This window comes from Mytilus edulis, chromosome 4 (genome assembly GCF_963676685.1).
Source record: "Mytilus edulis chromosome 4, xbMytEdul2.2, whole genome shotgun sequence".
NCBI lineage: Eukaryota > Metazoa > Mollusca > Bivalvia > Mytilida > Mytilidae > Mytilus > Mytilus edulis.
Window position 1 is genome coordinate 80,958,588 of NC_092347.1, and position 11,710 is coordinate 80,970,297.

General features: G+C 33.9%; 1 protein-coding gene across 1 annotated transcript; it reads right to left on the reverse strand.

Moving 5' to 3' along the window:
* Positions 1 to 1,386: 1,386 nt before the first annotated feature.
* On the reverse strand, positions 1,387 to 9,102 carry LOC139520735 (sphingolipid delta(4)-desaturase DES1-like). The gene is made up of 2 exons (XM_071313655.1): positions 8,991 to 9,102; positions 1,387 to 2,493 (listed from the first exon to the last, which is right to left on the reverse strand). The coding sequence occupies exon 2, from the start codon at positions 2,486 to 2,488 to the stop codon at positions 1,454 to 1,456; it is 1,035 nt and encodes a 344-aa protein (XP_071169756.1). The 5' UTR covers positions 2,489 to 2,493; positions 8,991 to 9,102; the 3' UTR covers positions 1,387 to 1,453.
* Between the last annotated feature and the right edge of the window lie 2,608 nt (positions 9,103 to 11,710).

An 11,710-nucleotide genomic window follows, 5' to 3' on the forward strand; every position in this document is an offset into this window, starting at 1 on the left:
TTTAGATTTTTTAAATTTTGATCAAAGATTTAAAATATCAAATTTCCGAATTGTGTAAAAGTTTTGAAATTTTGAAATCTTAACCAAATATTTTAAATATTTTAAAAAAATTCTAAATATCGTTTTTAGATCTGATAGTTTAGCAATTTGATCAAACTTTTAAAATACTAAACCTAACGTACAATTTTGATTATTTCACTCTTTGAAAGTTTGATATTTTAAATTTTAAACGAAATAAAAGGGTACTCGCAAAAATATTGTTTTAAAACACCATGAAGACAAAGAATAGGCAATTGAGTTGGCTGCTGGCAATGGGGTGGACATATTCGCATTCTTGATATATTTTATATAAAAAATATATTGAAATGGTATGAAATTATTTTAAACCATAACGTGCAAATAATTGATATTGTGTTGAAGAAATTTTGTGTGGTGATAACGTTATAATGGTGCATAACAGAGGCGGATTTAGAGGGTTTTTCAGGGGGCCCGGGCCCCCCTTATCTGGGAAAAATGGTTGATTAAATAGGGAATCACTGAAGCATGACAGGAGCGGGTCCCTCTTAGGAAGTCAGAGGGCCGCCACTGCATAATAAAAATATCTAACAACGTTATAAATATTTACTATAAGGGAGCGCCGGTTTTTTTTTATTTTTCAATTTTACGGCTTGTTTTCGTTATATAGAAGAAAAAACACTTCAACAGTGAATGTATTGATACCTCAAGTTTGTCACTAATCAATGATTTTACAAGACAGAAAACTTATTTTCGAAAGTATATATAAACAAGAACAATCTGTGAAAATATAGCTGCTTTTTACAAGAATTTTAGGCTCCTTTAAACAAAAACTCGGTTAATGTCCAAACAATAAATTGACGGCGTGCATAAATCTGAGTCCACAAACGCAACATCTTCAAATAACTGAAATCATTTACAATTCCAAAACCCTTCCTGTTTAAAAAAGATATTTTAAACAAGGTTGCATATGATAAATTTAAACATCTTTTAAAAGCGCATTTTACAGTTGCCGTCAATTTTGTACACGCCATCGTAGCTACATGCGATATAACGCTTTTAAAATATTTTAAACTTTAATCTCTCTTAAAAAATAGTTTGTATTGTCGTTTTGTTTTGGTTTCAAAAGTATCACGGAATAATGGTTTATTTTTATGAACAAAATATTCAGTCACCTGCAATTTTTCAAATTATACATGATTGTATAGAATGGCATTGATCATTATCATATCTATTTCAATACATTGATTTAACGTTGTTCCTAAACAGTGCTCCCAGTCGAAGTTATCTATACATATTTTATTACGTTTTCTTTTTCCCTTAGATATGTAAATCACAATATGAATTTAATGGTGATATTCATCAAGTGTGTCAGTTTCATCGTTCTTTATTTGATTGAAAAATTTCGGGTAAAAAATCGGTGCAAAAAGTTCAAACTCTACGATTCCTTCTCAAAAAGGTGGCCATTCTTGCTCAACAACAGCATGTGTTTTTCATCTTTCAAATATCCAACACCACGAGAATGAGGTCCCATGTCCTTGTCAAAAATAAAATCCCACAAGACTTTTAACCATGATGTATGATAAGGTTGGTCGTAATATTCCGCGGCAATTCTTTTCACTTCCGGTAATTTATGGTATGGAATATATGGAAAGTCGTGGTGTTCGATATGGTATCCAACATTAAACAGAATAAAATTCAAAGGCCCATAATATGAATGTGTTGCTTGTCCTTTATTGAACAGATAGTGTTCGGAAATAAAATGCCCAGCAAGCGGATGGAGGCCCAGTCCAAAAAAGGTCCCACTCACGAGATAAACAATTGATTTAACGCCTAAAAATTTCAAGATTATTAAGTTGCAGGTAATTTGTATTGCGCTATTGATCATTTCCCATACAGTCAAAGGTTTTGGACTTTTATAGAATGGACGAATTCCGTGAATTGCAGGATGAATAAGTAGCCATAACATTTTTGTTATGGGATTGCGAAAAAGATATCCTTCTAAGCGCGTAGGAATATCAACATCTTGGTTCTCCTCGCCAAGGTATCTATGGTGATCTGCGTGATATTTCTTATAACTTATAGCCATTGGTACGATTATGGGAATATTACACCAAATACTAAGCAATCTATTAGCCCAGGGTCTTGCATGGCCAAAGGCTAAGTTATGTCCTATTTCGTGTATTGCACTACCGAGTGAATGATTCAAAACTCCGCCAAAGCAGTAGGCTAGAATAAAAATTGAACTCCAATTAGCCTCTTGTAACAACCAACACATTAACAGTTGAGCACTGACTTCTGCTGTTACAATATAAGCAATTGATGGATCATATCCCATTAGTTTCTTAATTTCTGGGTATTTTCTTAAAATCTCTTTCCTGCGAGCAGTGTGTGGCTCTTCTTCGTAAATCCAGTCTTCGTTAGATGAGTTTATCCGAAAGTCTAAGCTCGCACAACTTCGGAAGAATTCCATTTTGCCTGAAATAAATATATTTATAGATAAATATTATATTCAACCAATGACATATTATATGTATATATTGTAATACTGTTCATCTGATGAGTTTTTTTAAATGATTTATATATATATATATATAATAGTTCGTTCTTATGGTTACTGTTATACCACTGTCGCAGGTTAGGGGAGGGTTGGGATCCCGCTAACATGTTTAACCCCGCCACATTATGTATGTATGTATGTGCCTGTCCCAAGTTAGGAGCCTGTAATTCAGTGGTTGTCGTTTGTTTATATGTCACATATTTTTTTTTCGTTCATTCTTTGTACAGAAATAAGGCCATTAGTTTTCTCGTTTGAATTGTTTTACATTGTCATTTCGGGGCTATAAGGTATGGGCGGCTTTGTTGATTGTTAAAGGCCGTATACGGTGACCTATAATAGTTGTTGATTTCTGTGTCATTTTGGTCTCTTGTGGAGAGTTGTCTCATTGGCAATCATACCACATCTTTTTATATAAATATATGTCTCTGATTCAACTGAGGAACTATTAATTATTTATATTGGACATGGTTTAAATGTATCAATTTTAATTTTTACAACAGAATGTGTGCTTGTATCGATTAAGCAGACCCACAGCATGTACTTATATTTTATCAACTTTATAATATAGAAAATTGCGAGCTCAGGACATGTTTGTCATGTGTTGCAACAATCACACGGCAATTTTCAAAATCTACAACAATATATCAATAGGTCAGTGAAAATTTAACTTGAATGGTATTGCTAATGCGGGGTTCACACATTGCCGATTATTGCTCCCGTTTGAGATCAGACAGCGATACGACACGAACAGTGAAAAAGTCGGATTAGTATCCTCAATTATCTGGAATGTCCTATTATTGTCTGAACGCAGTCGTTTTAGTTCGTAACAGATTCCTACTGGTCGGGAAGGGTCCGAATAGTTCGGCAAAGCACCCCGACAGTTGGGTGCGTCCCGTAACATTCGGGGAAACTCAGCCGATTTTGTCTAGTCGGATTACAATCGTGCCTATGTCGTGACAGATTCTGCTGTATCGGATCGAATTCCTAACAATGTTATGTGTATTCGGGAAGGTGTCCTGTGGAACGGGAATGATCTGGAGAAGTCCCGACAATAACAGAATACAATACGACTGAGACCAGACAAAGCCGTTTGCAATGCGATAGAGCGGACCGTGATAGGATTACGTTCCGACAGTACCTGATCATCCCGATTATGCCGACAGTTTTCGACCGGATAACTTCCGTCATCGTCGGTTCACTGTCTTGTCACTATCTGATCTCTGTCGGATTACATTCGGTAGAATCGGGACGCATTCGTGACAGACTCGGTCGAATTTTACCTTGCGAAAGATACAAATCGAATTTCCATCCACGATTCACAGGATCTTGATCAGACTTTTGACAAATTTTAATCGGGAATGGTCCTGTCAAGGACGGCAGTACAAAATCGTGAATGTGTGACCCCAGCTTAACCCAGCAATATACATGTAACTACATACATGTGATGACAATACCTATCCGATTCGTTGTTTGATTATGTCATTGGCTCTATTCAGGTACTGTAAACAATTAATAGAGCTTTCTAACATTTTGACGAAAGGTACGAACGAACGGAACGGAAGCATGTATTATATTTCCACGATAACACATAGAGTGCTGGTTTTATATCTCGTTAAACAGCATTGATCAGCATTGTTTTAGAAATCAGACGTATATCTTTAAAAAATTAAGCATACACAAATAAAACACGCTTTTAATATATCATTTTATTTTACACGTCGTGTGTTGTCCCCCGCCTACCGCGGCCTTGCGGGGACAAAATTGGAAATACCTGGCGTCCATCCATCCGGCTGTCCCTCCTTCTGTCCGTTCTGTCTTGTTAGAGCTTTCACGGGTACAATGCTTGCCAGATTTTATACGACTTATACTCTAGCTTCATAACAGCAATATCTCGAACAAGTTTCAAAATATTGGACGATCGACTTGAAAAAAAGAGTCATTCCCCTAAGAAATATTAAATTCATGATGAAAAAAGGCATCGTTAGCGCCTTCACGGGGGCGTATGACATTTGCGCCGATTTTTTAAATTTTCATTCTTTCATTTGCGCCGATTTCATTTTTTCATTTGCGCCAATTTTATCTTTGCTCCTAATTGGATTTACAGGTAAGAGAATACTTGTACATGTACTATACCGTGAAGGTATATACATGTAGGTAAAATCTGGTTATAAACATAGGTTTTAGTAAATTTTGATTTATATTGTTCTGAACTTTGCTGTAAATTGATGGACATACATGTATTGCACACTGCAACGAGCCGAGGAGTCAATTCTTTAACCATCGACGGCCATACACATAAGTACGTAATCCAGACAAAGAAAAGAAAAAGAAATGCTGTAAATAGGTTTTCAATTCGTCATTTTAGTATAAACCAGAGTGCTTTTATCTAAGGTTTTTACTTTTTAAAGTATGTGAATATAGTGTACAACTGGATGACGGAAGAGGTCTATATGATAAATGAAAAATAACATGACTTGGATGGAGAGTTGTCTCATTTGCACTCATACAACATCTTCTTATATCTATTCACATGTAATTAACCTGTAAATTACCTGTAAAAAATCGGCGCAAATGAAAACAAAAATCGGCGCAAATGAAAGAACAAATCGGCGCAAATGAAATGCAGATCGGCGCAAATGCAAAACGCCGCTTCACGGGTTTAATTCTTGTCAGATTTTTAAAAACAACTTATATTATAGGTTAACATAAGCAATATCTCGGACATGTTCTAAAATGGTGGAAGATCGACTTTTTTTTATGTTATGTCCATTGGAAATATTGAATTTATGGAAAATGGCCTCGTTAGCGCTCTCACGGGTAGAATTCCTGCCAGATTTTTATAAAACATAAACTATAGGTTAATACCAGCAATATCTCGGGCATGTTCTAAAATGGTGGACGATCGACTTTATTTAAATGATTTATGGCCTTTGGTAATATTAAATTTATGGAAAATGGCCTCGTTTTAGCTCTCACGGGTACAATTTTTGTTAGATTTTTATAAAACTTATACATTAAAATCAGCAATATCTCGGACAAGTTCTAAAATGGTGGACAATCGACTTTATTTAAATGAGTTTATATGTCCTTTTGAAATATTGAATAAGTGCAACGCAGGGGACATTGGAACTCTGTTCAATGATTTTAACCTTGTAAGTACTTTATTTCCGTAAGCAAATACAGCTTATTGGTCATTGGTCATTCCAATATTATTCGGTTCACTGACTAACGTGTATTGATTTAAACTTGAAAACTATATATTTGATACACATCGTTAATTTGTGTTATTGTGGACCAATCAGTGGTGCATTGAGCATTTACAGATGTTAACCATATGATCATCAACATCTATACAAATAAAATTTAATATGAACGTTTTATAGTTTACACTGTAAAACAAGCATTAATAGGTAGAACAGACGATAAAAACCAAGTAACAATCAAAGGAAAAACGGAACTTGGGAGCTTTGAAAAATTAAACGTATATTTCTCTGACTTAGTTGAGTATATAATAGACATAGGCGAAGATCTATACTAGGAAGCTATATCAGTGTGGCTGCTGAGTGGAGGCAGTCGGGCACGTCCAGGACTCCCACTCCTAAATCCGCCATTAAGCACTACATTTGTAATTAGGCCTTTCCACTTTTGAATGGAAAAACCAATTTGCTTTCGTTCCGATTATTTTGTTCTTGCGTAGTATTGACATTAAATGTTTTTTTTCCGCCTTTAATATTTAATATTACGCGTATGAGGATATAGGTCATTAACCATATATAATAAGACCTAGGGTATTTTGATTTTAGGTCCTTGGTTCATGATCTTGATATTGAGGTCAAGGTCATATTTAAAGTTGACGTTCTTGATTTTGACCTTTGCTTTTACTTCATATACATGACAAAACTATGGAATTTTGCTTTCAGCTGCAAGCCATAAGATGTTGAAAAAGCCAACCGGAAGTGGCCTTATGTAAACCGGAAGTAGCTATTTATTGTACTAATCTTATGTAACAGTAAATAGAACCATATATTTTTGGAATAAGGGTCAAGTGAACTTTCAAATAATTATACGGAAATGACATTTTTAACACCGGAAGTAACTAATTATCTCCCTTATTTCAAATAAGGAAGTACACCACTAATTAATGGCCCCATTGCTTTCTATGTTAAATTCCTCAGTTTCGAGTGGTCACAGCTCTTTTATCTTAAGTTCAAATAAAGTGACAATCATTGCATGTCAAAGCAACACCTTCTGGTGTCCTGTACTGAAAAAAATCAACATACCTTACATTGCATATAAGAAAGAACTGGTTCCCGGAATTTCGGATGTACCAAAACAGGTACTTCCGATCTGACAAAAAGGCAAAATGTACCCTCCTTTTTAAATTTCATGCCATTTTTTTATTATTCAAATTTATCAGTCAAAAATTATTCTGCAATGATCACCAGTCATGCAGCTTTCATTTGATACCAAAATTAATAAAATATTCTAAATATTTTGAAAGTTATGTCCATGCGTAGGAACTATTTTGTGTTAAATATGTACTACTTTCTGGTATGTGCTTTCTGGCGGGCCTGAATTAGTGGTGTTACACCATAATAATGTATATCAAGGACGTATATTTATACGTCCTTGTGTATATAAACCATATATTTTTGGAATCAGTATAAAAGATTCTATCATTTGACACTAGAAATGACATTTTAAACTGGGTTTTAAGATTTTCATATCAACTATAATGTTTTGGGTAGAAAACATTCACTTGTTCTTTGAACAATTGGTTTTTAATTATATATATTGTTTTGTTCATTTACATACATTTTAATGTACAAAATGTCATTACAATTCAGGACGAAGACACAATTATGCGCTGAAACAACGGTTCCAAATTGAAGCGTCATGCAACGACACGTATATATATATTTCGCCTTTTCAGAATCTAAAGGGCTATGGGTAATCTCATTGTTCGTACACCAAAATGAAAATAACGTTACGTCATTGAATGGATTTCCATTGTTTAGAACGTTTTAAACCAATCACAAAGTTTTGGTGTACGCTTTTGAAAATATTATCCAGGATGCATTAGATTCTGGAACGGCGAATTGTCCAGCTTAAATGGCAAACATCAAGGTGAATTGCAATCGAAGTTCCATGACGCTTCAATTAATTCAGACATAAATATTTCAAAATAGAGTATCCCTTAAACGATCTTAAACGAGTCTTACGTATGATTCGTCAAGCGTACGTACCTTTGGTCAAATTATAAGAAAGCTCTAATATAATGTTTTCACATTATTATTGCTAAAGTGAACTATAACTAAATAAATATTGTTGTTTGCGTTTAAAGCTTTTAAAATGTCAATCTTGAATGGTAAATAAATGGTCGACACCAGATATTCACGTAGTAGTTTTAACACGTTGACGAGTCTTCTTCATATACTACCAACTATATTTCAGAAATAAGCAGGTACCCCTTTTTAAACTCGAAAACCGCAGGAATTTACCCAGCTTGAAAGGATGTCATTAAATTTGCTGAAAAGCTCCTAGTCTATATGACTTCTTAAAGTTACTGAAGAGCTCCTAGTACATATGACGTTTCTAACTTTTAACAGCGTTTTAATTGAAAATGTGTTCAAAGTAACCTGACCTGTCCTACGAAGATATGTATCTGATAAAGATATAAAAAAGGGTAGAATATACACCATATGTATCTATATAACTGTCTGGTCAAAACCGCTGTTTCAATCTCCTGTCAGTCTGGGATCCCCCCCTTTTTTAAACCTTAAAAGATCGACATATAAAGTCTAAGAACCATTATAAGTAGAAAAAAGAAAAGGTAAATTTAGTATTCAAATGTAATCAAATTTAAGGAAGTTATGAATATGAAAAAAAAACATATTTGAAAAGGCTATGTACTTTACTTTTTTACTTTTATAAGGCATATTTATTCATGTCTGTGTTCTACTGGCGAAACTGAATTAATCGTAAATAGTGTACATATCATGTTTTCTTTAAATTTATATCTGTGTTTTTTCTTACATGTAGCGTCTGTATACCATTGTATTTGAAAAAATAACCATATCAGAATACAGATATATTATAAAAACCTCTTTAGTACAAAACAGTCTTGATCGGCGCATGAAAGTATTCAGAAGTAAATGGATATAAGAGTAAGAACACATTAAATACGTAAAAAAATAAGCAATAATATAATAGACTATTTACAAACAAAAATACATACAAAAAAAAAGAAAAAAATGGTCTGTTCTCTAAGCGCCTGTGGAACTTTATGTTAACTCTTAAACCAAACACTTTTTTCTTTCAAAAATGATTAAATAAGTGTATTTTTTTATGTAATTTTTTAGTAATTACTCTTTCCCTAAATTTTCAATTTTATAAATTTATACTTAAATCTTACCTTCTGATAAATTCCGTTTTTAGAAATTAACGAAGTCACACACCAACTAATAATTGTAAATATGACTCAAAGACGTTGATTTCAGATGTGTTATGACAACTCCCTATTAAAGGTAAAGTAATGGTTACAATGATGAAATGTTCCATTAAACCCTACTAGTTATTGAACTGCTATTGCGAAACTCTCATTATTATCAGCAAAAACCTATCATGTTAAAACTAGCCTGTGTTTTATGGCGTATTGAAGTCCATAATAGATTAAAGATGATGTGGTATGAGTGCCAATGAGACAACTCTCGATCCAAGTCACAATTAGTCTAATCTACAACACAACTTTCCAACCAAAAGTATTTATTATCTTAAAGTTTTTACAGAAATATCTACGGTACCTTTTGATTAAATACTGTAAAAAAAATTTGAAGAGTAGGAAAATGTCAAAACTATCCGAGACGGTCGAAACTTTAAAGATTCCATTTAGAAAAAAAATTCGAGTAAACTGAACTTGAATTTGAAAATTCAAAAACCAAAAAAATGAAAGTAAAAAAGGCATGATAGTAAAATAATACTATCGATTATATGTTGTTTAATAAATAATGTATTAAGTTATTTATTAAAGGATTGCATTTGCAATGAAAGCTTGCTCTACATTTTCAACTGGACGTTAAGCAAACAAAATCATCAATCGTGTAAGAATGGCTGGGAGTTTAAACAGTGATTAATTACACTTAATATTGCATATTCATTCAAAATCAAACTCTCAGTAGACACTAAATTATCGGTGTTCTATCCGGCTGAAAAAATAATCGATTAACAGACCAATCACTAGTCAATATTTTAATCGGTTGAATAACATAAACAAACAAGTTTGAGAAAATAATTATGTTCGAAAATCCAAATAAATAGGACAAGGCAGTTAGAGAAACAATAAAGAGATAGGCATATATACACACGTATTTCTATTCAAACATGTTTAACCCTGCCACATTTTCGCGCCTGTCCCAAGTCAGGAGTCTCCGCTGTTCTTTGTCAGTCTTGTATTTTTTCTTAGTGAGGTTTATTTAATATATGGTTTTATGGCGTCCATTTTCACTAAACTAGTACACATTTTTATTTTAGAGGCAGCTGAGACCAACCTCCGGTTGCGGGATTTTCTCGTAAGGTTGAAGACCCATTGGTTGCCTTCAGCTGTTATCTGGTCATTGGTCGGGTTGTTGTCTCTTTGACATATTCCCTATTTCCAACCTCAATTTTATGGTAAACGATATTATTTTACACTTAATTCTTCTTGTTCATTTTCAATTTTTAATTTTTCGAACTATTTTAATATTAAAGGCGTTAAGAACCTTTGGTGACCCCACAGTTTAAATTCTATAATAAGTAAGTAGTGAGCAGTTGTCGTTGCAGACACACGTTCACCTAATCTGCCCCAGTCAATGGGATACTTTAAGGTTGTCAATCAATGGCCACAGCTACACTGTTTTGAATATGATTCTAAATAAGATCATCATCTTTGTGTCCTTCCGACATACACTATATTCATTGCCAAAATGGGGGTCTGTTTTGCTGTGTGTGATGTTTGAATTCGCAACCTCGTCCGGTTAGAATGAGGACGTACTATATGAGGCTTCGTGAAAAAAAAGAGTCTCTTTGCACTTTAAGAAGCCTTACACAAGAGACCAAATTTCCTCGCCCTTCATTCCGATGTTACATGTCTCTGTATTTACTAGAGAATTACTTGGAATTGGAATAGTTCAAACATTAAATTACAACATGGTGTTCTTCATATTATTGCTTCTGTAGCTCATATAGACAATAACTTTGATCTCCCATAGCTGAAGTCTTCTATCATTCAATGTTCTCTTTATTTTTTGCTTTTATTTCAACTATTAGATAAAGCTTTTGTTTCTGTTCCAGTTTAAGCAAAATTTATTTTCTTTTTAGCTCACCTGTCCCGAAGGGACAAGTGAGCTTATGCCATCACTTGGCGTCCGTCGTCGTCCGTCGTCTGTCGTCTGTCGTCGTCTGTCGTCTGTCGTCGTCTGTCGTCGTAAACTATTTCAAGAATCTTCTCCTCTGAAACTACTGGGCCAAATACTTTCAAACTTTAACTGAATGTTCCTTAGGGTATCTAATTTATAAATTGTATCCGAAGTTTTCATCTATCAACAAACATGGTCGCCATTGCTAAAAATAGAACATAGGGGTCAAATGCAGTTTTTGGCTTATAATTCAAAAACCAAAGCATTAAGAGCAAATCTGACAGGGGGTAATATTGTTTATCAGATCAAGATCTATCTGCCCTGAAATTTTCAGATGAATCAGACAACCCGTTGTTGGGTTGCTGCCCCTGAATTGGAAATTTTAAGGAAATTTTGCTGTTTTTGGTTATTATCTTGAATATTATTATAGATAGAGATAAACTGTAGACAGGAATAATGTTCAGCAAAGTAAGATTTACAAATAAGTCAACATGACGGAAATGGTCAGTTGACCCCTTTAGGAGTTATTGCCCTTTATAGTCAATTTTTAACCATTTTTCGTAAATCTTAGTAATCTTTTACCAAAATCTTCTCCTCTGAAACTACTGGGCCAAATACTTCCAAACTTTAATTGAATGTTCCTTAGGGTATCTAGTTTGTAAATTGTATCCGAAGTTTTGATCTATCAACAAACATGGTCGCCATTGCTAAAAATAGAACATAGGGGTCAAATGCAGTTTTT

Excerpts from the sequence above, each read along its gene's own strand:
- LOC139520735 (XM_071313655.1), bottom strand. The coding sequence starts at position 2,488 with ATGGAATTCTTCCGAAGTTGTGCGAGCTTAGACTTTCGGATAAACTCA.